This window comes from Mixophyes fleayi, chromosome 8 (genome assembly GCF_038048845.1).
Source record: "Mixophyes fleayi isolate aMixFle1 chromosome 8, aMixFle1.hap1, whole genome shotgun sequence".
NCBI classification, from domain to species: Eukaryota; Metazoa; Chordata; class Amphibia; order Anura; family Limnodynastidae; genus Mixophyes; species Mixophyes fleayi.
In genome coordinates this window covers 107,741,346-107,764,005 of record NC_134409.1, presented here as the reverse complement: position 1 = coordinate 107,764,005, position 22,660 = coordinate 107,741,346, and the positions used below count along the sequence as shown (strand labels likewise).

The window sequence follows — 22,660 nt, the reverse complement described above, 5'->3', positions numbered from 1 at the left end:
ACCCCACAACTCAGTTTTGAGTCTACAACGGTACATTTAAGTGTCTTATATTTGCCAAGATATTAGATTTCTCAAACTATAAAAGTGGGCTTATACATGTGTATGGAAATTACTACGAACATCATTTAAAAATTTAAAAGTTTCATTCAAATGTGTTGAGACATGTGTTGCACATTTGTGATTTGTATAGGTTTTTAAGTCATGTCGCTTTTTATGCCCTGGCACTGAGCGCTGTAGGATTAAACGTTTAGATCTGACATTTGCATGAGCCCAGTGTTGCTCAACTAGCTGGTGCTCACTCCTGCTGGTAATATATTAATATATTTTTGTTGATCAGACTCACTTCCTGAGAAACAAAATAAGGTCGGTATGAGTGAGGGGTGTCCCATGGTGCATTCTCCACTCTACTTGCTCACGCCAAATGTTAGTATATAGGAGCGATTTGCTCTGTCCCGTTGCTATAGTTGCCTGTTTCCCCGGTGGTCTCGGAGGAGAACAGGAAGTGAGGCATGACTCCAAATGCCTGCAATGCGCTACTACTCACATGCGGGTTCCGTACACCGGAAGTTCAACTTTGCGCCGTTACTTCCAGTCAGTACCCTGTACAGAACAGTCACAGCTATAGTAGCTGCATGTCATCTGTATATAAAGCTACCAAAAACCAATAGAAAGTGACCGGAGGCTCCCTATGAGTAATAGGAAAGTCTATATGCCCACAATAAGTTTCTGCACAGACGTGCAGTATAAGTGTGCATTACAAGCAAGCCTTCATCTGTATACCAGTTATATATAAGTGTGTACTGCATAAACCTATTGCCTAAATGCTGCAACTGTGAGTACCTGCATATATATATATATATATATACACACACACAAATTCAAAAAACAGAAAACTGTTTAAGTTCAAGAGTGTTGTGGCTTAACATCCACATTAACACCGCTGATACCTTTAATAACATCAGAAGGTATAACCAACACCAGACTGTACTTTTTCACCGCAGAAGTGGCCGGGGATCTTCCAAAGGTCAGAACCCAGGTAGAGTAAACTTTAGAGTTTGTGTTTTTCTTATGAAATTCCAACCAAAACTGAGCTTTTAGTTTTGGTAATAATTGTTGATTATATTTCAACATAATCTTTTTTTTTTTAAAAAAAAAAAGCAAATGTTTCATGTCTGATAAATATTGTACTATTGACATAACCATGTAGTTTACTGTACACTAAACAGGCCACTTTTTGCATTAACATGATTAGATGCCCTTGTTTGTCCTTATTAGTTTCTTTCATTTAGAAAAATAAATCTGTTTTAAAAAACAAAACGGAAACAAAATAAGGCAGACAATAATAGTGGGTTAGTCACATACCTCATCCACCATACACGTCAGAGCTGCATCAATGATGGTCTGACCACTCTTCAAGGCCTTCACACGATGGTACGACCCATTCAGTGATGTTGCCAGCACTTCAAAGTATTCCTTAGGCATTTTCGCTTCAATGCGTATATTCTAAAATCAATTATAATTACTCAGCAAAAAATAGGAAGCATCACAAAGATCAATTTCAAACCAGTCATTTAAACTATGAGACTAGGAGCGACCACTCTGTGTTCCACTTGTAATCTTGAAAACATGCCTCACTCCAGTTTATCAAGGTCAGACTTCCTGAATATCTGTAGTCAACCAATAAAAGTTTGTTGCCAGGGACTGTTTTTCACACGTCAGTCAATCAGTGGATCAGTTATTGAGACCTATGCCTGACAAGTAAAAGTCTACCTCGTTCATATAAGAGCGGCTCTAAGCTGTCATCACAGTGCCCCCGGGTGCCAGCTTTGGGAAAAGTCCCTTGTTCTATGTGCTACAGACAGGATAACCATTTCTCCCATACCTGTGGGGGCTATTAAAATTGGGGCATTATCATGTGCCAGTGTTTTCCCTAGCCCCGGGCACTAAACTTTCTAGTTCGGTCACTGGCCTAGCCTAACAAACACACAAAAATATACTCACATCTGATAAATAGACCTTGTTACTGGACTTGTCATACACATCAATGGTAATTTCATAATATCTCCCAGTTTCCAGAACCCATCGGTCACCAGGTTGAACTGTAAACCCTGGAAACATGAAAAGCAGAGATGTGTGCGCCATAAGACCTACATTTTCCTTTAGCAAGGAGACAAGATGATAAAGAAAGACATGGAAAGCAACTACAAATAATTTAGTCTAGCTTGACACAATAAATCTGTATATAAACATTTCATGATATGGACATCTGGTTCAAAAGTAATGTTGGATCGAGTGTGATCACTACATGAGCAAATTTGGTACAGACTGACGAGTATTTCATACAATAAAGAATAAGAAGCCTGATAAAATGTTACATAAAAACACTATAAGAACGAATATATTGTACGTTACACATATACATACAAAAAAAACACAACATAAGCAGAAGGTTTAGGCATTAACAAAGGAAGATTAGATGGATACTGTGCTTAGTTAGGGAGTGCTGAACTATGGTCTTTGCAATACTTGGTAAATGCTGGCCAGTAAAAGAGAAGAACAAGTGTAGCATAGAATACATTGCCAGTGCTTACAACATTACACTTAGCAGCTTACAATAGATTTAATACCCAAAGCTCAGTTTGAAGAACAAATGGAACATAAAGAAATTAGTTTAATGGTTATTTGCACACTGTGGGAGCTTCTGCATTTACAACAAGTAAATGAAAATAGGAAAAAAAAAAGGCTTTAGAAAACATGTTGCACGGTTGAATACAATTACCTAAATATCCAGGTTCCACCACAAAGATTGTGCCATTTGGCAGGCGTGATACACCTTGCATACGAATATGTTAAAAATAGCGTTAAGGATCTTTATACAGCATTCCAAAGTGAGAAGGGTGATAAGGGGACACAAACAGCTAAAGAGATCCCACCACTAGGGAGAATAAGGGCATAGGAAAGATAGGCCTTCAAAAAAGCGCTAAAGAAGCCAAAAAAACAAAACAATGCACCAATCTGACAGAAGCCTCCCATTATTACTACGCTGGCTTAGCCACTCCCACTTCAAACCTGATTACACAGGCATGCAAGAGTGGAAATATTCTGCGCTGCTGTTATCATTCTTATGCTCATGTTTGCTAGTCAAATGCACCAAAAAACAAGCAGAGAAAAATATAAAGCCAACAGAGAATAAATTAAAAAAAAGCCCCAAAAAAAAAAAAAGAGGATTATTTACTAACAGATCACAAGAGGGTAAACTAATTGTTTGCGCTGATGCAATTAACATAATAAATGTTTTGTTAGTAGTGGTAACTATACATGTAATCTTTGTCAGCAAATAATCCACAGTGTGTAAATCTAGAGCTGTGAAAATAAATTAAACCAGACTGCTATTCTGACCTAGATATAACGCACCATTTTAGTTTGGTAATATCCTTCTTTCTACCCACCATATTGCCCTGCCCTTGAGCATAGTAATAGGTACAGAACTAGGAGAGTAATTCTGCCATGTATTTTCTGCAAACAGTGGAATCATGGCATGATAATAACACGCTCTCTTGCAAACACTTGAAAAGCCCTTTCCTGCAGCTGGCCAGGCAATACACCCCCTGTGCATTCACACAGAGCCATTTGTCTACCCAGAGTGGGAGCGTGCAATGTAGATCCTGAAGGATATCATACTGTCCCAGGGGACACAGGCTTCTTACAACTGACGACAATCAGATATTGTTTACTATTGAGCACAACACAAACTTTACTTGCTGCTGCAGTTCTATTCTGTTCAGTACCAGTTACACAAACTGTACAGAATAAACCATCTCCTGCTAAGCATATGCACAACTTGAAAAAAAAAAGCACAGGTAATAATCACCAAAGGATATTTTTATGAAGCAAAACAATGTTTGTTTGACCCTGTTGCATTGCAGTGACAGTGGATGTACTCTGCTCCAGCTTAGCCACTGGATCATCTTTATTACCGCCGGGAGCAGCAATGTGGTTTTGAAGTTGGATTTTATATTGCTCAGATGGCATCACTAAATCTGGAGACACGAAAATACAAGAGATTGTTAAATGGTCATTGGTCCAACATTTTAATAGAACTATTTTTTATGGACAAAACACGTGAACATATATTTCAACATATCTCCAGTCCCAATAACTCTGTGTCATGTAGGTACCACAATCAGATAATAATAAATTTGTAGCTCAAATTCTCTACTTTAAGCTAGTTTTCTGTACTTTAATATTACTTGAAAAAGCCTAAACTTAACAGTAGTGCTTTTCGGTAATGGGGGAAAAAAAAACAAAAAATGTTCAGGAACAGAAATTCAACAGTTTCTGCTTTGGAAAACCGCCACTGAAAAGTCGCCGATGTTACACTAGCCTGGCAGACTGGTTAGCATGGGGTTTGTCTGTTGTCACCATGATAGCGTGCCTTTCCTCTGGGAGCTCCCATTTCCTCCCACACTCCAAAGACAAACTGATAGTTTAATTGGCTTCTAAGAGGTGCACTTTACCACTTATATGCGTGTATTATGACATCTCCAAACATTCTAAGCAGTCACCACTAAGATACATTTATATTATAAATAAGTGACAGACATGTATGCTCTTAACATGCAAAAGAATTTTGTCCACTGACCATTTAGGGGCATTCCATCTTCAGTTAATCCTATTGTCCAGGCAGATGATTATTTTCCTTGCCCCTTGATAAGACAACTGATAAGCCCAGGTCTGTGCTATAAATGCAACTGTATCTACACAGAATATCTGTTGCTGCAACAAAGGCCAACAAAAATAAATCTACCTGACCAATGGAGTTATCTGCAGAAGGTGTTCCTCTGTAAACCCAAGTTCCGAATAGGAAAAATTTCTCATTTTGAATTTAGGAAACATTCCAGTGCCTGAAGCTAGGTACACACTATACTGTTTTCATCTAATAATCGGCTCAAACAGCCGACATACGACCGCTCGTTCAAAAGTCGGGTCAGTGTGTGCAGTGACACGATGGTCGAAAGTCTGCCCAAATGGACGATTATCGCCTCATTTGTTTGGTCGTACCGTTTAATATTTTCGGTCCAATCTCGTTTCCGCTTTGTAGTGTGTATAAACTTCCGACCGATCCACAACAGTCAGTACGAAATTACAGTCATTGCTCACGACAACATGGCTGTAAAAAGTCGCTAAAGGGACGTCCGCTCTTCCCTTTATCGTCCTAAACAAGGCTAGTGTGTATGCAGTCCATGGACCGAGCGATCGGACCATCGATCGCATGTAAAATCACTCTGCATAAAAAGTTGGTCGAAATTTCTGTAGTGTGTACCCAGCTTGAGACACTTCGCTTATAAGCAAGACCAAGGAGTTTGGGATGGATATCACACAGCATAATCTCACCAGTGATCTTCCCTTGTTTGATCTTCTGGACTTTGTATACTATTGACGATCCCACAAGCAGATAAACATCAGATGCTGGATTGAGGAGAATGTTTTCTAGAATAAGAAGTCGGACTTCTGCTGGGTTCACTTTCTGAAAAACAAGATACCAGAACCGAAAGTCACAATTTTAAATCAACTGGAAAATGAGAAATTTACTTTGAAACAAATGCTTCAGAAATTACTACAAAATACCAACCTGAAGCCTGCCAGTCAAGCATGTACAGGAGAATAAGCTACATTACATTGTAGGGCAGTGCAGTGACAATTGCAGATATTTCATCTAATTGATCAATGGAAGTCACAAAATCAATTTAACATAAATCTGGACAGACTGCCTTCACAGTGCGTAAAGATCCAACACATAAAAGAATTAAAGGAACATTTAGCTCCAAAATTAAATGTTCAAATATGAACCAGGGAGAGTCCATATATTGTTCAGTGCATTCCACTGTCGTTATCTTAAAGTATTACTTCTTCATTTCCACACAGGCAGCTGAAGCCCCTCCCACAGCTTTAGGACAGTGTTCTGACACCGTGTCCCTGTGTACAAATCAACCAATCCACACAGTGCAGTTCTGCACAGCAAGTCTGCAAAACTGTCATACACACTCTGTCTACTTAATTAGACAACCCTACTAAGATGGCAGTGGAGGCCATCATTTTGTAGGCCGATATTGCAGATGATCAATTTGATGGGAAAAAGTATGTTGTGTAGATTTAGTGAGAACACACACACAATTATTATTAATATATATATATATATATATATATATATATATATATATATATATATATATATATATATATATATATAGCGCCACAGGTTCCGTAGTGCCGGGTAAAGAAGCCAGTATTAAATAGATGGTGTAATACACATAAGTAGCACAGATGAGTAAGTAATGCTATAGGGACTCACAGAGTTCAATAAAAGACATGATAGGACGTATGAGGGAGTCAGACAGTAGACCGACATGGGACAATAGGTAGAATGGACCCTGCCTGCAAGAGCTTACATTCTAGAGGGAGGGGTGGTGAGAGACACAGTAGGACCAACTGGGGGAAAATAGAAATGGCAGGCCAAGGAAAAGGAGGCGATGAATAGAATGGTTGGGAAGTGGTAGGATAGGCGAGCTGGAAAAGGTGAGTTTTAAGTGAGCGTTTGAAGGACTGACAGTTGGGAGAAAAGTGGTATGTATAAATATTTACAATTATTTAAGCAAAGGTACTGCAATGGACCAATATGCAATAGGATGTAGCACTTACCTTTGTGTATCAAACTCCCATTGTCCCTTAAATTGTAAGCTTGCAAGTACGGCCCTCTTACCTCTCTATGTATTAACCAGTATTGTTTTATTAATGTATGTTCCCAATTGTAAAGCGCTACGGAATTTTCTGGCGCTATATAAATGATGATGATGATGATGAATATAGAAAGCCTTTTCTCCAAATGATTCATACAGAAATCAATATAGATAAGTGTGCTTCATTAAACCATACCAATGAGTGGAAAATTATTAAATATAATCAAAATGATGCATTATATTCTAGTGAAAGAAATAAGAGTATATGTATTTAAATTTGACACAAATTCACATATGAATCATTCACAAAAATGTCTTTGTTCCTGGAATGGGGGAAATCCAGCAGGCAGTAACTTCCATCTGGAAAGCTGTATCTGCTTTGGAATGATTAGACATAAAAGTTATATCATACAAACATCAGAAGACCTTCCACAATCACTTGCCTCGTACACAGATTCCAACATTCTAGCTCTGAGTTTGGAGCTTCCGGTTTTCATTCCAGATACTAAAATCGTGTCACCTTGTTTTGCAACTTTCTCCATTTCAGTGATGTAGACTGGAGGTACATAGGTGGACTCCAAAAACTTAAGAATCCTACAAGAGAAACATTTAACATTAGTTGTCATAGACGGGAGTGACTGTGTTTTTTATTATATATTTCTTTTACTTTTTCCATGCTCGACACTTCACTGAAGCATATAAATGAAAATCGGGCAGACAGACAGGTAGAGTATGAGGACGTATCAGCCGGCAGAGGAGTACACAGACAGTTTGGTAAAAAAACAAACATGAAAAGTTGTTCTTAATAGGAGATTCAGACAAAGTGGGGACTAGGGCAGTAAATCAAAAGAAGAGGTCTAATGTCAATAAATAGGTTATTGCAGTTGTATATGAAATTTATACCTTAGAGCAGTGCTTCCCAAGTGACAGCCCTATAGATTGCTTCTAAGGCAGAGCTAGATTACGATTCCATGGGGCCCTAGGCAACATACTGGATGGGGCCATTCGCAAACCTCAATTTACAAGCAGTTTGCTAGTTTAGGTGTTTGTCATCATCATTATCCACCACTTACACCTATCCCTGATCACCCACAAATCAAAACCTTTTTTCAGCAGTATCTGCGACTACATCCCAGTCCAATACACAATTGCACGAACACACCCTCTCTGTACATGTTATAAGCACCCTTTCCTCCCCCAAGCACACATACAGATAGTGTGGTTACCTAGGAATTGTGAAGGAATGTCTAGAAAACTAACTATGAAAAGTCTAGACAAGCTTAAGACACTGAGCACCTTTTATTGGGTTATATCAGTGGCTCCCAAACTGTGCGCCGCGGCTCCCCAGGGTGCCTCGGCGATCTCACAGGGGTGTTGCAGCCAGGGACCTGGTAAGCAAGGCGGGGCACTACTTGGTAATTATTTTGGCTTAGGGGTGCCTTAAAAAAAATTAAGGAGACCCTAAGGGTGCCTCGAAAAGAGAAAGTTTGGGATCCACTGGATTATATAATATCTGAAAAAGAACAAGGCTAAAACACAAGTAAAGGTGATGGATAAATGCTATGCTATTTGAGGTTTTATGTCCTAGAATGGACACATTTTTCCTAATATCTACAGGTTAAAAAAAATAAACAAAAGACGAATGGGATTTTGTTTTTTTTATTATAAAGCATACAACTATTCATACACACTTCAACAAAATTTACAGTGCATTATGATTTGTATGGCATGATAAGAATTAGGTATTTTTGTATGATCGACATTTGATTCTATTCTTTTTATTGAGGATGTCCAATTACTCTGGTTTATCAGTGATGCATTTTTAGCAGCTATGAAATTCTGATCATTATGAATAATATTATCTTTTGCATTGTATTTATTAAACATTCTCTTTGAAGTTTTGCAACAAAAAGGCTGAGACTGTTACACCCCATGTATACCCTTATCTTCTTTTACGGATGTTATTAGTTTTTGGGGATTAGCATGTTGCATTAGGCTGCAACATTTGATTTACCCTGCACACTTGTTTGTACCTAATTAAATCACCCCTGGCAGCAACTAGCCTTATTTCATGTTTTCTAATGACAATAAATGCAGGGGTTGTCCGGTACCCTTTAACGTTCAATGAAACAATTGTGGAAAATAAAGGTAAAATTGCAATGCCTTCTACTTTCCTTCATGAAAATAACAAACTTTTGGTTTTGTTGCTCTTTACACAGAGATGGGACTATATATAGACTGATTTACCACTGGAACAGCAGCCAGTAATTTCAGGTCAGACAAGAATATCTGTCTCTCTTACCGCAATGTATTGTGGGAATCCGAGTAGCCTTCCACTTCTGCATCCTTCACCACTGCCCAGTCGAAGGCTATGCCGGCTAGCGTGCTGAATGTGTTGCCTGCAGTTAACCAGAACACGTTACCAACATTTGTGCATACAAATACATGTACAGATTATAGATCAGTCTGGTATTTACCTTCTGAGTCCAGAGCTTGTATTTTTAGCTCAAGTGGGGAATCCTCCAGATAAAGTTCCCTTGTGGTCGATACAATCTGAATCTCATTAATTATATCCACAATTGCATCGCACCGTAAGACCTGTCCCGTATCTGACACAAAAAGTAAAAAAGTAAGGAAAATTAATCGAAGCAGTAATAACAAATCTGCTCATTCACATGGTCATAAATAGATTGTAATGTTATTCAACTGTCTAACAAGAACATTACATAAGTTTCAGACATAACATGTGAGAGCCAGATTCCCCAGCAAGCTTGATTTGTGCTCTGCAAAGCATAAGACTAAAGTCCTACACTGTAGATGAGCACAAGAGGAGCCCAGCTTATACAGAGTAACAGCACTGCTGCCTCGTATAGTCCATCAGAATCCTAACCTTCTGACATCAGTCATCTAGCATTAGTTGTATGAGACCAGTGATGGTTAACTCCACCTGAAGAACTGTGCTTAGACACATTCAAACTGCTCCTTTTTGCGCTTATTGCCCAACCATGAAGTCAGAGCAGCTAGTTTACCAGTATGCAAAAAGGCCCGAATAAATCTTGTTGGCCATAGAGCCAAGTAATAAGGAATTTGCTTGTCTATACCCACAATTGCTCAGGTCAGTTTTCATCCTTCATGGTTCAATAGAATACAGTTATTATGGACAATCTGTGGGCATGTGAATGTCTCTTGTATAATAAGTCTCTGTGTTCTACCCAGAAAATTTTGCCAGCCAGGTGACTGCCAGGACAAGTCAGACTGGTGGTCAGTGGTCTAACACACTCTGCTGGCTGCAGTGCTCACACAGTGCCTATTATAATAGGACAAACCATTGTTTGCTCGATTATAATAGTTCTCCGTTGGACTCCAATAGCCGGTTTGGAAAAAAAATTCAGCCAGGTGGAGCACCCGGGAAATAGATCCTGGGAAGAACATGGAGGGCTAGATTTACTAAAGGGCAGTTTGGTAAAACTGACAGTTTTAAGCGATTTTTCCGGCGGTTTTAAAACCGCTGGATTTACTAAAGCCCAAACCGCCATTAAAATAGTCAGAATTGACGTTTTACAAAACCACCACTTTATAAATTGCCATCCCCATTTTAACATTGATGAACATACAAACCGCTGGATTTATTAATCTGAGGTTTGCAAAACCGCCACCCAAACGGCCAAAATGCAAGAGGTGGTTGTGTGTGGCGATATTGCTCAAACTGCACACTGTTTGAGCTATTTTGCCATTCAGAACATAAGAGGAAGCTCCATTCACATTTTCAATTATTGGAGGCAATCATTATTTAATTAAGGGGCAAAATTAATTTATATTTAACATACGGGCAATTTGTTTTTCTTTTTTAAAAGAGTATTGTATTATACATTCACATTTCTCCTATAATATAACAATATTAACCGATTGTTAATGGTCCATATAATTATTTATGTTGCACAATTTGGCATTACATGGTGCCCAAATAATATAATAATTCAATCAATATGCCCCCTTAATGTAATGAAAATTAAAATTTGCTGCCATAAGTTAAGTTTAAATTAATATTGCTCCTTCATCAATATTGATTGCCCCAATAAATTTAAATATCAATGGTGCCGATTATGTTCTGAAAGGCAAAATAACTAATACAGCATGTTTGAGCTATCAAGCCATTCAGAAGCGGGTATTAAAACTGTCCTGTCTTATGGATGGCGGTTTTGCTGTTTTAAACCTGCCACACGTCGCCAGCCATTGTGAATCGCAGCCTCAATCCACCCTACAGTAAATTTGGCGGTTTGGACCACTAAACCACTGGCGATTTCGAACCGCCACCAAACTCGAATCTTAGTAAATCTCGCCCTGAGTCTCTTAATGCTATTTCTACTTCCCTAAAGCAACATATTACTTCAGTCCAGAAAACTACTGAAATAAGTTTCCTGTTTGCTTTCTTGATTCTGTACTTTTAGCTCTACAGCAGTGGCCATGGGGACAACTGGGGAATGCCAAGTGATAAAACAGATGTCAGTGCACATGTTCACTCTTCATAGACTTCAATATCCCTGTCCCAGTTGCAACACCTTAATGCGGCGGTTCCCAAACTGTGCGCCGCGGCGCTGCCACTTGGGTGCCGCGGGCTAGACCTAAAAAGAAGAAAGAAAACAGGAACTTACCAATCCGACGGGCGCCGGGACCCAGCAGCCTCCTCTCTCCCGCAGCCTCCTCTCTCCCGCAGCTGTCACTGACGTCGATGTCAGTGACAGCTGCGGGACAGAGGAGGCTGCTGGGTCCCGGCGCCCGGCGGATTGGCAAGTTCCTGTTTTCTTTCTTCTTTCTGTGGCTGGCGCCTGGAAGAGTGTGAGAGGGATCGTGGCAGAGGAGGGGGACAGAATGATGGCAGAGGAGGGTTACAGATGGCAGAGGAGGGTGACAGAATGATGGCAGAGGAGGGGGACAGCGTGAGAGAGGGCAGAGGAGGGGGACAGCGTGAGAGAGGGCAGAGGAGGGGGACAGCGTGAGAGAGGGCAGAGGAGGGGGACAGCGTGAGAGAGGGCAGAGGAGGGGGACAGCGTGAGAGAGGGCAGAGGAGGGGGACAGCGTGAGAGAGGGCAGAGGAGGGGGACAGCGTGAGAGAGGGCAGAGGGGGCAACGTGAGAGAGGGCAGTGTGCCTGGATGCAGAGGCTGCAGTGTGCCTGGATGCAGAGGGGGCAGAGTGTCTGGATGCAGAGGGGCATTTTTGCATACAACTAAATAAGTATTTCTGTCGTGACCTAAATACTTATTACAATATTTTGACCCAACTTCTTCTAAAACAGGACTGCTCAGTAATTATTTTGGAGGGGTGCCTTGAAAAAAATTTGGAGACTAAGGGTGCCGCGAACTAAAAAAGTTTGGGAACCACTGCCTTTATCTGGGCTTCACTTTCCAGTTGGAATCACCTCTGCAATGTAAATTTATTTAAATTTTTCAGCCTATAGGAGTAGAAGAGAATATTTTACTTCATTTTTTTGGCAGAATTCCTATAGACAGTCCAAAATCTGTGGATACTCAATGGCCAACACATTTGTATATTAGAAACCAGTAATACAAAGTCATTTTGCACTGGTCCAGGCCTGTGAGGAAGACAAAATCCCGGTAAAAATAGTGACAAAGCCAAAGCTGGTTAATGTTTATAGGTGAATCTCAAAGTGATGAAATTAAAAAAATAGAAATGTCTTGGTGTTGAGCGTTTGGCTGTGTTCAGGCTCTAGGTTCCAGTTCTGCTGTACAGTGCCTAGTATTGAACCTTCGTAACCTCAGACTAACCAGTGAATTCCCAGAATGTAAAATAGAAAGCAACTCATACAGGGTTTATTTTGGGAACAGAGAGGTCAGTGTTTTGACACAAGCAACTGGCTTCCATAATATATACTCCAAATATCTGAATGTGAAAGAAAAAGCCGGTCTATATAATCATGGGGAGCAACTGGACATAAGCTTTAGAAAGCCCGCCCAACCAGCAACAATATGAGCAAGATATACAGGAAGGACAATTTTTATCAATACGAAATCAAAATTGCAACATGTTCTGCAGTTGTAACCTTATTATTTATCATCATTTATTTATGAGGCACCACAAAGGGTCCTCAGTGCCGTAAAAAGGGGGTAGATCAAACAATTAGAAATTAAACAGTGAACAAGCAGCAACACGTTAGGGTAGATACACACTGGCCCGATGATTGCTCAAAAAACCTCCAATCAGCCGACATCCAACCGTTTGGTCAGATATCGTGTGAGTGTGTATAGTGACATGATGATCTAAAGTCGTCCCAAAGTGCCTATCATCGTTTCATTTGGTTGCTCGTACTGTTTAATATTTTCCGACCAATCACCGACCGATCATGTAGTGTGTATAATACACTCATGCTCACGATCTCCATAGAGTTTACAGAGTCGGGCCCTTTTCAGCCAATGCTAGTGATGAATGTCCCGGTGAATAAATGTAGAGAGTGCTATAGAAGGAATAATTCATTTGTTTGTTCTGAGACAGAATGTTTTGTTTTAGAGTGACAGAAGCTAACGAAATTTGTTAGGACATGTGGATAGCTATAACAAGGCGTTTTAATCAGTATGACAATGTGACAATAATGAATGAATGAATATTGTGTTGTCATTCTCCAAAGACTAGAGGACCAGATGAACAGCACAGATCTGAAGGTAAATCGTGTCAGTGTGTATGCATGAATCGCCAGACTGATCGGACCTTCAGTCATAGGTACAATCGTTTGAGAGAACAGGTCGGTCAGAAAATTCTTCAGTGTGTACCTAGCCTTACAGGTTGTGCAAAACAACTACAAAATACACAACGAACAAACAGAAACAAGTTGCATAATAGGGGGATGGGGAGGTACAGAGGAGGAATTGAACAAAACAGGAGGGCATAACATCTTGAAGCAAGCTGGTGCCCAGGAGCATTGGTGTAACAGACAGGACTAGAGATGCTGAGGTTTATACAATTTATGTATCATGTAGAAACAAATTAGCCATCAATATCATGAAGGTGACATAACTTACATATATCTTCAGCAAAAATTATACTGGTTAGCCGTGTAGGATGAGACGAACGTGCCTGCACCACAGCCCGTTGGGAGCATTGCTGGTCATCAGTATTTGCAGGCACTATACTGGCAACTTCAGGTCTGGTTGAAGACCTAAAAGAAATATATATATTTTGGTATAATAAAGATAATTTACCATTTTAAAAATGGTTACATATAAGAACAATAAATGTCCATCCTGCTTGGTAAGTGGTCTTACAGATGTGAGTTTCTTGCACGTAAGTCCCCAGGTCACATCATAAACAATTATCTATAAAACCTGACTTCATGAAAATTGTTTAATCAGTAGCACAAATACCACCAGTGCAGCTGCTACAGGGCCAGCAGGTGACGGGGGCCCAGCAATACCTGACCACCCCCCTCCTGAGGCCCCTTCTGGGCAAGTGCATTGGCCGGAGCATGAGTAGACAGGCAGAGTAGGTGATTATTCTGAGCACGTGCAGACCCCACAAGGTGACAAGTGCAGAGTTGAGACCTTGGTATAGTGGACAAGCTTGCCAGGTTCCTCTCCCAAATTTTGCTATGGGGTTTGGGGGCGCCGTGTTCCGATCCCAGATTTGTGCATTTAAAAATCATTGCCATTTTAACAGATACACTATTTATTCCTGAATTATTTTTAAATGGATCATGTCCCATTGCATTCACGCTTTCTTCACCATATCACCTGTGCCCCTGAATATTTCTGCCTGGTTTATTAATACACATATTTTGTATAATCTGGCCAGAACGACCGTCCTTAACATTGTAATACAAAATATAACCTTTGTCATCTACAACCAGAACTATATTAAGACCCTAGGCAACCCTCCTCCGTTTCTGAAAGAAAAAAAGAAAATAAAATAGAACATAACAGACAAGTTAGGGTAATATGAGCCCCTAAGTGCCCATTGGGTCCTAGGCAAGAGCCTAGGTTGTCTAATGGATGATCTGGCTATGCCTAAAAAACAGAAGCAATTTCTTTATGACTTTGTTGTCTAGTTTGGAATATTAGGTTAAGGACACTCTAAAAATTGAGTATGTTTTCTCCAGGACAAAACCATGTTACAATGCAAGGGTGCAAATTAGTTTATTATTTTGCACATAAGATAAATACTGGCTGCGTTTCCATGTAGCACACAAATACTTGATAGCTTTATTTTTACACTGAAATTTAAAGTTGATCTAGGACATGTCCTATCCAACTATAAATGTGTCCTCACATTTTAAATGTACATCCCTCTCCAATGCAACATTGATTTGTTGAGGTGCAAAGCTACTGATTTTTTTGCTTTCATTTCCTTAATGAATCGGGCCCTACAGGTTCACCCCAAGATTCCTTCTTGTGAACTATACTACCAGGTGTGAAAGAATGTGCCCCTATCATTGCAAGCTTTCCTCTGCAAATGGTCTTTAATATGTAACCAATAATATAGGTTAATGCAAACAGGCAAAGGAAAAACCTTTACCAGAGAACTGTCAGATGGAATGTTTACTAAATCATTTGCCCCTGCAATAAATCAGATATAAAGAGGAGCCAGTAATAAGAACACAGGATGTACATTTGACACAGACATCCAGTATATCGTCATCACTGTTTATTTATATAATGCCACTACTGCCGCAGCGCTGTACAGAACTCATTCACATCAGTCCCTGCCCCATTGGAGCTTACAGTCTAAATTTCCTAACATACAGACACAGACTAGGGTCAATTTGATAGCAGCCATTTAACCTATTAGTATGTTTTTGGAGTGTTCGAGGAAACCCACACAAACACAGGGAGAACATACAAACTCCACACAGATAAGGCCATGGTCGGGAATCAAACTCATGACCCCATTGCTGTGAGGCAGAAGATCTAACCACTTAGCCGCCGTGCTTCCCACATAGACATAAAACTACATGATTTATCCAGAAACCGTATGAGAGTGATAAACACACATACCACCATCATAGCTATAATAAGTGAAAGTACATTTATGCAGTTACTTATAGCTTTTTGTGTTAATAGAGCTTTTGCATTTACATAGGTTTTTGACACTGTACAGACAGCACTTTTAAGGAGTTGCCCATTAGTTGACTAAGAAAAATCATTAGGCACTTAGGTAAAGACATTAATCCCTATGTAATGAGCAGCTGTCAAGGCACAATGAACATAAACAGACATGCTGTAACATAACTTAACAAGCATTAAAAGAGACTGCAAACAAAAATATGTTTGGTTTTTTCATATCCTTTCATTTCTAATAGAGAATTTCCACATTATTATTTATTGTTTTGCTGTTTTGTAGCTGGGAAACATCAATTAAATGGGCTATATCATGAACAGTTGAAAATCTCACTCTTTCGAGGGCAGATTATTTTATTTCAGTGTAACATACTGTGGGGTTTATTTATTAAACATGGAAAAGCCCCATCTCTGGTGGTAAAGGGTATCTTCCCTGGGGATAGGGACATCCCTTACTATCAAAGGCTACTGCCATCAGTAGCTGTGGAAGACTTTCACCTGCTTTCTGCAGAGAAAACTTTCCCATACAAAGCAGGATTGCCAGGCAGCTGAGCAACGCTCTTTTTTTTTTCTCGATATTTTAAAAATATATTGAGACAATAACAGATTTTCTATTGCTACAATAAGCTTGATGGAAGCAGATATAATATTGCTGCAGATTAATAAATAGTAGTATTCCAGATAGCCCCCCAAAATAAAAATAAGTGAGGAAAAAAAGTGTCCCCACCATTCTACTGCTAAAAGTCCAACCCACTGGGTGCAGATACCTGTGCCTAAATTGTTTGCAAACACATCTCATTTCGTTAACTCTAGCAGACAATATAAAAATTGCCCTTTCTCGGATTATGCATCATTGTCTAGAAAAGACACTTTTTACAGTATTTACACATAAGTTTACATAAAAATGCTATGGTTACTGCAGTGTTATGACTTGCTTCATACACTCAATCTGATTTTGTGCGCTGTGTAGGAGCAAAGAATTTCCTACATGAGTAAAATCTGCTTATCCTGACACTTCAAACATAGTGAAACTGGCCTATCACAATCAAAGTAAAACTTCCTGCCTGCAATACATGTTATTAATAATTAACTTAAACCACCCCACTTCCTAGTTCCCAACCAATCAGGGAATTCTGGAAAACCCCCATAGTTTCTGTCTATATTAGCATTACAAGAACCTAATAAACAGTTGCCAATATACTAGAAATTATTAAATAGTCTTTATTCACCTGGTACCACTCCTCTGGAGTGTATACTACACACTTATACTTTTACCCCTATACTATGTGCAATTGAAATAAATGTCACTGCTGGGCATAACTTGAGGATGATTCTGCATGAACACCTATTACTAGCACTGGATAATACATGTGTCTGACATGGGCGGCAATTTAAATGCATTTATCAGAATAGAGATGGTGCCACAGTGCTATCTCACCAGTGAGTGGGAGGTGGTTTCATTGACACACATGGGGGGTGGGAGAAGGTCACTTACCACTTGTAGCACCCTTCTGTCACCTCCAAGGTGAAGTTGATTCGGGTCCCTCGGGTGAAAGGCAGCAGAATTTTTGGTATGTTCAGTTTAGAGGAGTAGGAGAGGTGCAGCCCACTCAGGGTAATAAACGCTACCATGACCCACATATCCAAGTGTCCCATTGTGGCCTGCAGTATTTTTTTTTCGAGGGGGGCTTCAATTACCCACTTCTTGCAGGTACTTATCCGGATTACTCCAGGTGACCCGTTGTGTCTGAGCACGCGTTACAATGTGTCAGAGTGACTCGTCGTCCAAGGGGTTATAATATTCTGCTGTCTAGTTCTCCAACAGCGCTACAATGCCTGGGGTGACTTGTTTCCCGCAATGTCTGCACAGTTTAGGGTCTCCAGGAGGCCGGCTGGATATTATCTGCTCCCGCCATGTGTTTCATTGCTTGCACAGCTCCCCCTCCTCCACACACCGCTATCTGCTGAGAGGAAGCGCCGTAAAGAGAGGGAGGGGGGTGCTGTACATACACACACACCACTATTACTATAGGGCACCTATGTCTCCAGATAAAGGTCGTGTGTGTACTAAATGAAGGGTAAATGGCTCAATCCTGGGTGCATCTGCTGCATACATTAACTAATGCGGGTACATTGCAAAAGGCGTGTGGTAAATATAAATTCTGCCAAAAGATTAATGTGATTGGTACATGTATTCTATTCTATATGGTAGAGGTATCCTTTACAGCCAAACAATGACATATCTGCATCCAGAGAACAGGTGTGAGATGCACCTATTTCAACTACGTTACATACGCCCGGGGGTAGGTGAGGAGTTCATGTGCAACTCTGACAAGTGAGAATGTTTTAAGCCTCATAGCTTTTAAGGAAATTGCATAATATCAACATTATTCAGTACAATAGAGAAAAATTCAGACGTTTGTTAATCTTTTGAAGGTTTTAATAGGTGTTATAGGGGTCTATTTATTAAACAGCCATTTTATCTGTGAAATGACCATCGCACAATTTATGAAGAGATAATGGGCCTGATTCATTAAAGATCTTAAATGAAGAGGATCCTTATTTCAGTCTCCTGGACAAAACCATGGGTCTGATTCATTAAGGATCTTAACTTAAGAAACTCCTTATTTCAGTCTCCTGGACAAAACCATGTTACAATGCAAGGGGTGCAAATGAGTGTTCTGTTTTGCACATAAGTTAAATACTGACTGTTTTTTCATGTAGCACACACATATCAACTTTAAATTTCAGTGTACAAATAAGCTATCAAGTATTTGTGTGCTACATGAAAAAACAGTCAGTATTTAACTTATGTGCAAAACACAATGCTAATTTGCACCCCTTGCATTGTAACATGGTTTTGTCCAGGAGACAAATAAGAAGTTTCTTAAGTTAAGATCCTTAATGAATCTGGCCCAATGACAGGAGAAATCAAAGATTGTTTGCCAAATGGAACTCTGAGCTGGGAGTAACAACAAAATATAATCATGAACATTATTCAGCATATAGCTTATAGTAGAGACAGGTATTTCAAATAACAGTCTGTCCCAAAGAGAGATAAAGGAAATAAATCATGTTAAACAGGCTTATGGCTCCAAATATAACACAGATCAATAATTATCCACAATGGGGATCTAGACTGTGTGTAAATGATCATAGAGAGTGGTACAATTGTATAATTTGATTGAAGTGATGGCCACCAGTAAAGCGTATATCTTTAGAATGGAGATTGCAACTCGCATTAGCTTTGTAGCTTTTCAATATGCTGATACTTGATGATTAAGCTCTTCTGAGGAAGAAAAGTTCACAGTATTTTTATTAAATATATAAAAATACTGAATGTAAATTTATATTTACCTCAATGACCGCTTGTTTGTGCAGCCTGACGACTCAAAAGATATTTTATCAATGTATGTTCCCTGGCCACCTTATTAGGTACACCTGCTCGTTAATGCAAATATCTAATCAGCCAATCTTGTGTCAGCAACTCACTGCATAAAAGCATGCAGACATGGTCAAGAGGGTCAGTTGTTGTTCAGACTAAACACCATAATGGAGAAGAAACAGGACTGGCCATCTGGCAGTTCTGGCAATGCTAGATGGGCCGGCCCCATTACTTGACGCACAGACTGTCATGCTGGAACCCAGCATGACAGTCTGTGTGCCGAGTAATGGGGCTGGCCCTATAATGACTTCCTGGTGGCCGAGCGTCCCCCTTCCTCCCCTATGAATGGGTCTCCGGCGATCAGAGTCACATGCGACGTGCACCATGTGATAGACGCCGTCCCATGCGTGAAAAGAGTCTGCAGAGTGCGCCTTGGATCGAACAAGGTAAGGGGGGGGAGAGGAGGGGAGTAGTTTATGTGCTAGGGTATGAATATAGTGTGTGTGACAGTGTATGAATATAGTGTGTATGTGTGTTTGACAGGGTATGAATATAGTGTGTGTGACAGTGTAACTATAGTATGTGTGTGGGGGCCAGTGTATGTTTAATTTCTTGCTGGGGTTGTTTGGAGGGAGAGAAATAGATGTATTTATCAAATGTGCATATTATTATTTTAATGTTGGGGCTGGAGGGAGGCCTAATTTTAAAATGTTAGTGCTATATTGATTTAACATCAGGGCTGGTTGGAGTTTTCTAAATTTCATGTACTCATTTTTTTTCCATATAGGGCCCCCAACAATCCAGGACAAGCAGCAACTGATCTAAAGACACCAGCAGCCACAAGTGGTGAAAGTGACAAGACAGGCAGGAGAGACCAGGGCAATCTGTCAACTGACCTGAATTTAGTGGGTGACTGTCCCACAAGGATACTTGGGAGATATGTCCTGCTTCACTCTGTACTGCTTGTGAAGGTAGAGCTGCGTGCACCTAACAGTAGTGCTCATAGTATTGCCAGTGTATTTTTCAAAATTGTGTCTAATAACCATACTACATCAAGGGAGCCCCCTGTCTTAAGTGCCCTGGGCCCCACGAGCCTTTATCCAGCTCTAGTTAGCAGGAGGAATCAGATAGTTGCTCCCAGTTCCCGGACAGGACACAGCCTGCAGAGCAAGCCCAGAAGCTCTAAGCCTCATGAGATTTATTAATCTTGTAAGACTAAGAGCTTCCCTGCTCACTCTACAGGAAGTTCCCACCCTGATGGATGTCAGCAGCATCAGAAGCATAGATAAGTAGAGTGGACTGGGGGTGTCATAATGTGCTTGGGGGGATGTTGTGATGTGTCTGAGAGGGCATGATAAATGTAATGTTTTATTATAATGTATGTATCAATTCCCACACAACACAATATGGTCACGCCCTTTTCAGCGCTGCCGCTGTGCGGTGACACATAGTTTCTTTCCTGCTGGAACTGAGGTGGGCCTGTGTACTTTAAATGCCAGGGCTGATTTTTAGTCCCAGTACGGCCCTGGGAAGAAATGTGGTCTAAGTGACTGTGCAGTAATTTTTGGTGCCAGATGGGTTGGTTTGAGTATCTTGAAAGCTGCTGGTTTTATGGGAATTTCACACACATCAGTCTCGAAACGTTACAGAGAATGGTATGCAAAACTAAGAACATCCAGTGAGCAGACTTTTTAATGAGAGTGGTTAGAGGAGAATGGTCAGATTTGCTCAAGCAGGCAACAGTAACTCAAATAACCATGTGTTAAAACAGTGAAGCAGAAGAGCATCTCTGAATGCACAGTATGTCGAACCTTGAAGTGGATGGGCTACAATAGCAGAAGACTAACACCAAATCCACTCCTAACAGCTAAGAAGAGGATGCTGTAGCTACAGTTGGCACAAGCTCACAAAACTGAACAATTGGTTATTGGAAAAACCTCACCTGGTCTGATGAATCACGATTTCTGTTACAACATGCAGGTAGTAGGGTCAGAATTTGGTGCAAACAAATACAATCCATCCTGCCTTGTTGATAGTGCAGGCTGGCGGTGTTGGTGTGGGGAATGTTTTATTAACACACAGTATGTTCCTTGATACCAGTTGAACATTCTTTAAATGCCACAGTGTATTGTTGCTGACAATCTACATACTTTTATGACCAAAATCTACCCATCTTCTAATGCATTCTTCTAGCAGGATATCTTGCAATGGGGCCTATTTATGAAACTAAAAATTGTGTTCAATCCCCGAAAACGATTAACCGTAAAATTCTTATTTATTATCACTGCATCTCAGCAGATATAGATATCTGCTGCTTTGCATATCTCTTTGTTTTACTGAGCAGTCTCCATAACAGTGTATTCCTGTGTTGTTTTTTTAATTAAATATGAGAGAACTTTCAATCCTCATCTATGCGATGAGGATTAAAAAGTATCTTTCATAATAAGCAGAGCTTTGTAAACAGACAACCGTGTCACAAAGCACATGTCATCTCAGGCTGCATCCATAAGCATTTAATTCAATGTACCCCAACGGCCTCCAAAGTAAACAGATCTCAATCCATTTTGAGCACCTTTGGATGTGGTGGAATGGGAGATTTGCTGTATGAATTTGCATTTGACAAATCTACAGTAATACTGCTTTCATACTCCCGCCCCGGCAATGTCCCGGGTTTTTCAAGCCGGGTTTTTGCCGGGGCTCGGAGCGTCCCAGCTCAGAAACACCATTCATACTGCACCTCAGACCCAGGAATTTCCCGGGTTGACCCCATTCATACTGCACAAGTCTGTGCCCTGGCAATTTGTGGGAGTCATCACCAGAGCAGTTTTCATTGGCTGAAAAATGGTGATGTCATTGAAAGGTGACTGTTTTTTTTTTCTTCCACGGGCTCCCACCGATGACATCATCCTCCAGAGACAGGCAGACAGCCAATCAGCTTGTTTTCTGTGCAACCCGGGTTGAAAAACCCGGGTTGCACCATTCATAGTGCAGGCAACCCGGGCCTGACCCGGGAATTACCCCTCGATAAATCCCAGGTTGAAGACCCGGGTTTTTTGACTTGTACCATTTATACTGCACCAAGACCCGGGTCGTTTGAGCTCGCCCTGGCAAAAACCCGGGATTTTGGTGCAGTATGAATGGGGTATGACTGCATGATGCTATCATGTCAACATGGACCAGATTCTCTAAGGAATGTTTCCACCACCTTATTGAACCAATGCCAAAAATAATTCAGGCTGTTCAGGGAGCAAAGTGGGGCCCTACCCAATGCTAAAAAGGTGTACCTATTAAAGTGACCACTGAGTGTATATTATTAATTTTATTAGAAGATAATTAGAAACAAAATAAGATGCTTATGAGGTGAGGAGTATTTACTTTCACGTAAATATATTGCGTAACAGAACTCTTTAAGGAGTCATGCAATACAAAAGTTATCTCTACTCACCAAATCTAAGGATATATTTTAGAGATGTG

The 22,660-nt window shown here is 40.3% G+C and overlaps 1 protein-coding gene across 1 annotated transcript in view; it reads right to left on the bottom strand.

Moving 5' to 3' along the window:
* Positions 1–17,743, bottom strand: part of NUP210 (nucleoporin 210) — a 70,620-nt gene extending 52,877 nt beyond the window's left edge. The window contains exons 1-10 of the mRNA XM_075183118.1: positions 17,297–17,743; positions 13,771–13,907; positions 9,215–9,346; positions 9,040–9,136; positions 7,177–7,331; positions 5,395–5,523; positions 3,882–4,040; positions 2,780–2,848; positions 2,002–2,108; positions 1,363–1,503 (exon numbers count right to left, since the gene is read on the bottom strand). Of these exons, the coding sequence (XP_075039219.1) occupies positions 1,363–1,503; positions 2,002–2,108; positions 2,780–2,848; positions 3,882–4,040; positions 5,395–5,523; positions 7,177–7,331; positions 9,040–9,136; positions 9,215–9,346; positions 13,771–13,907; positions 17,297–17,457 (1,287 nt within the window). The 5' untranslated portion in view covers positions 17,458–17,743. The remainder of the gene's footprint in view (positions 1–1,362; positions 1,504–2,001; positions 2,109–2,779; positions 2,849–3,881; positions 4,041–5,394; positions 5,524–7,176; positions 7,332–9,039; positions 9,137–9,214; positions 9,347–13,770; positions 13,908–17,296) is intronic.
* Between the last annotated feature and the right edge of the window lie 4,917 nt (positions 17,744–22,660).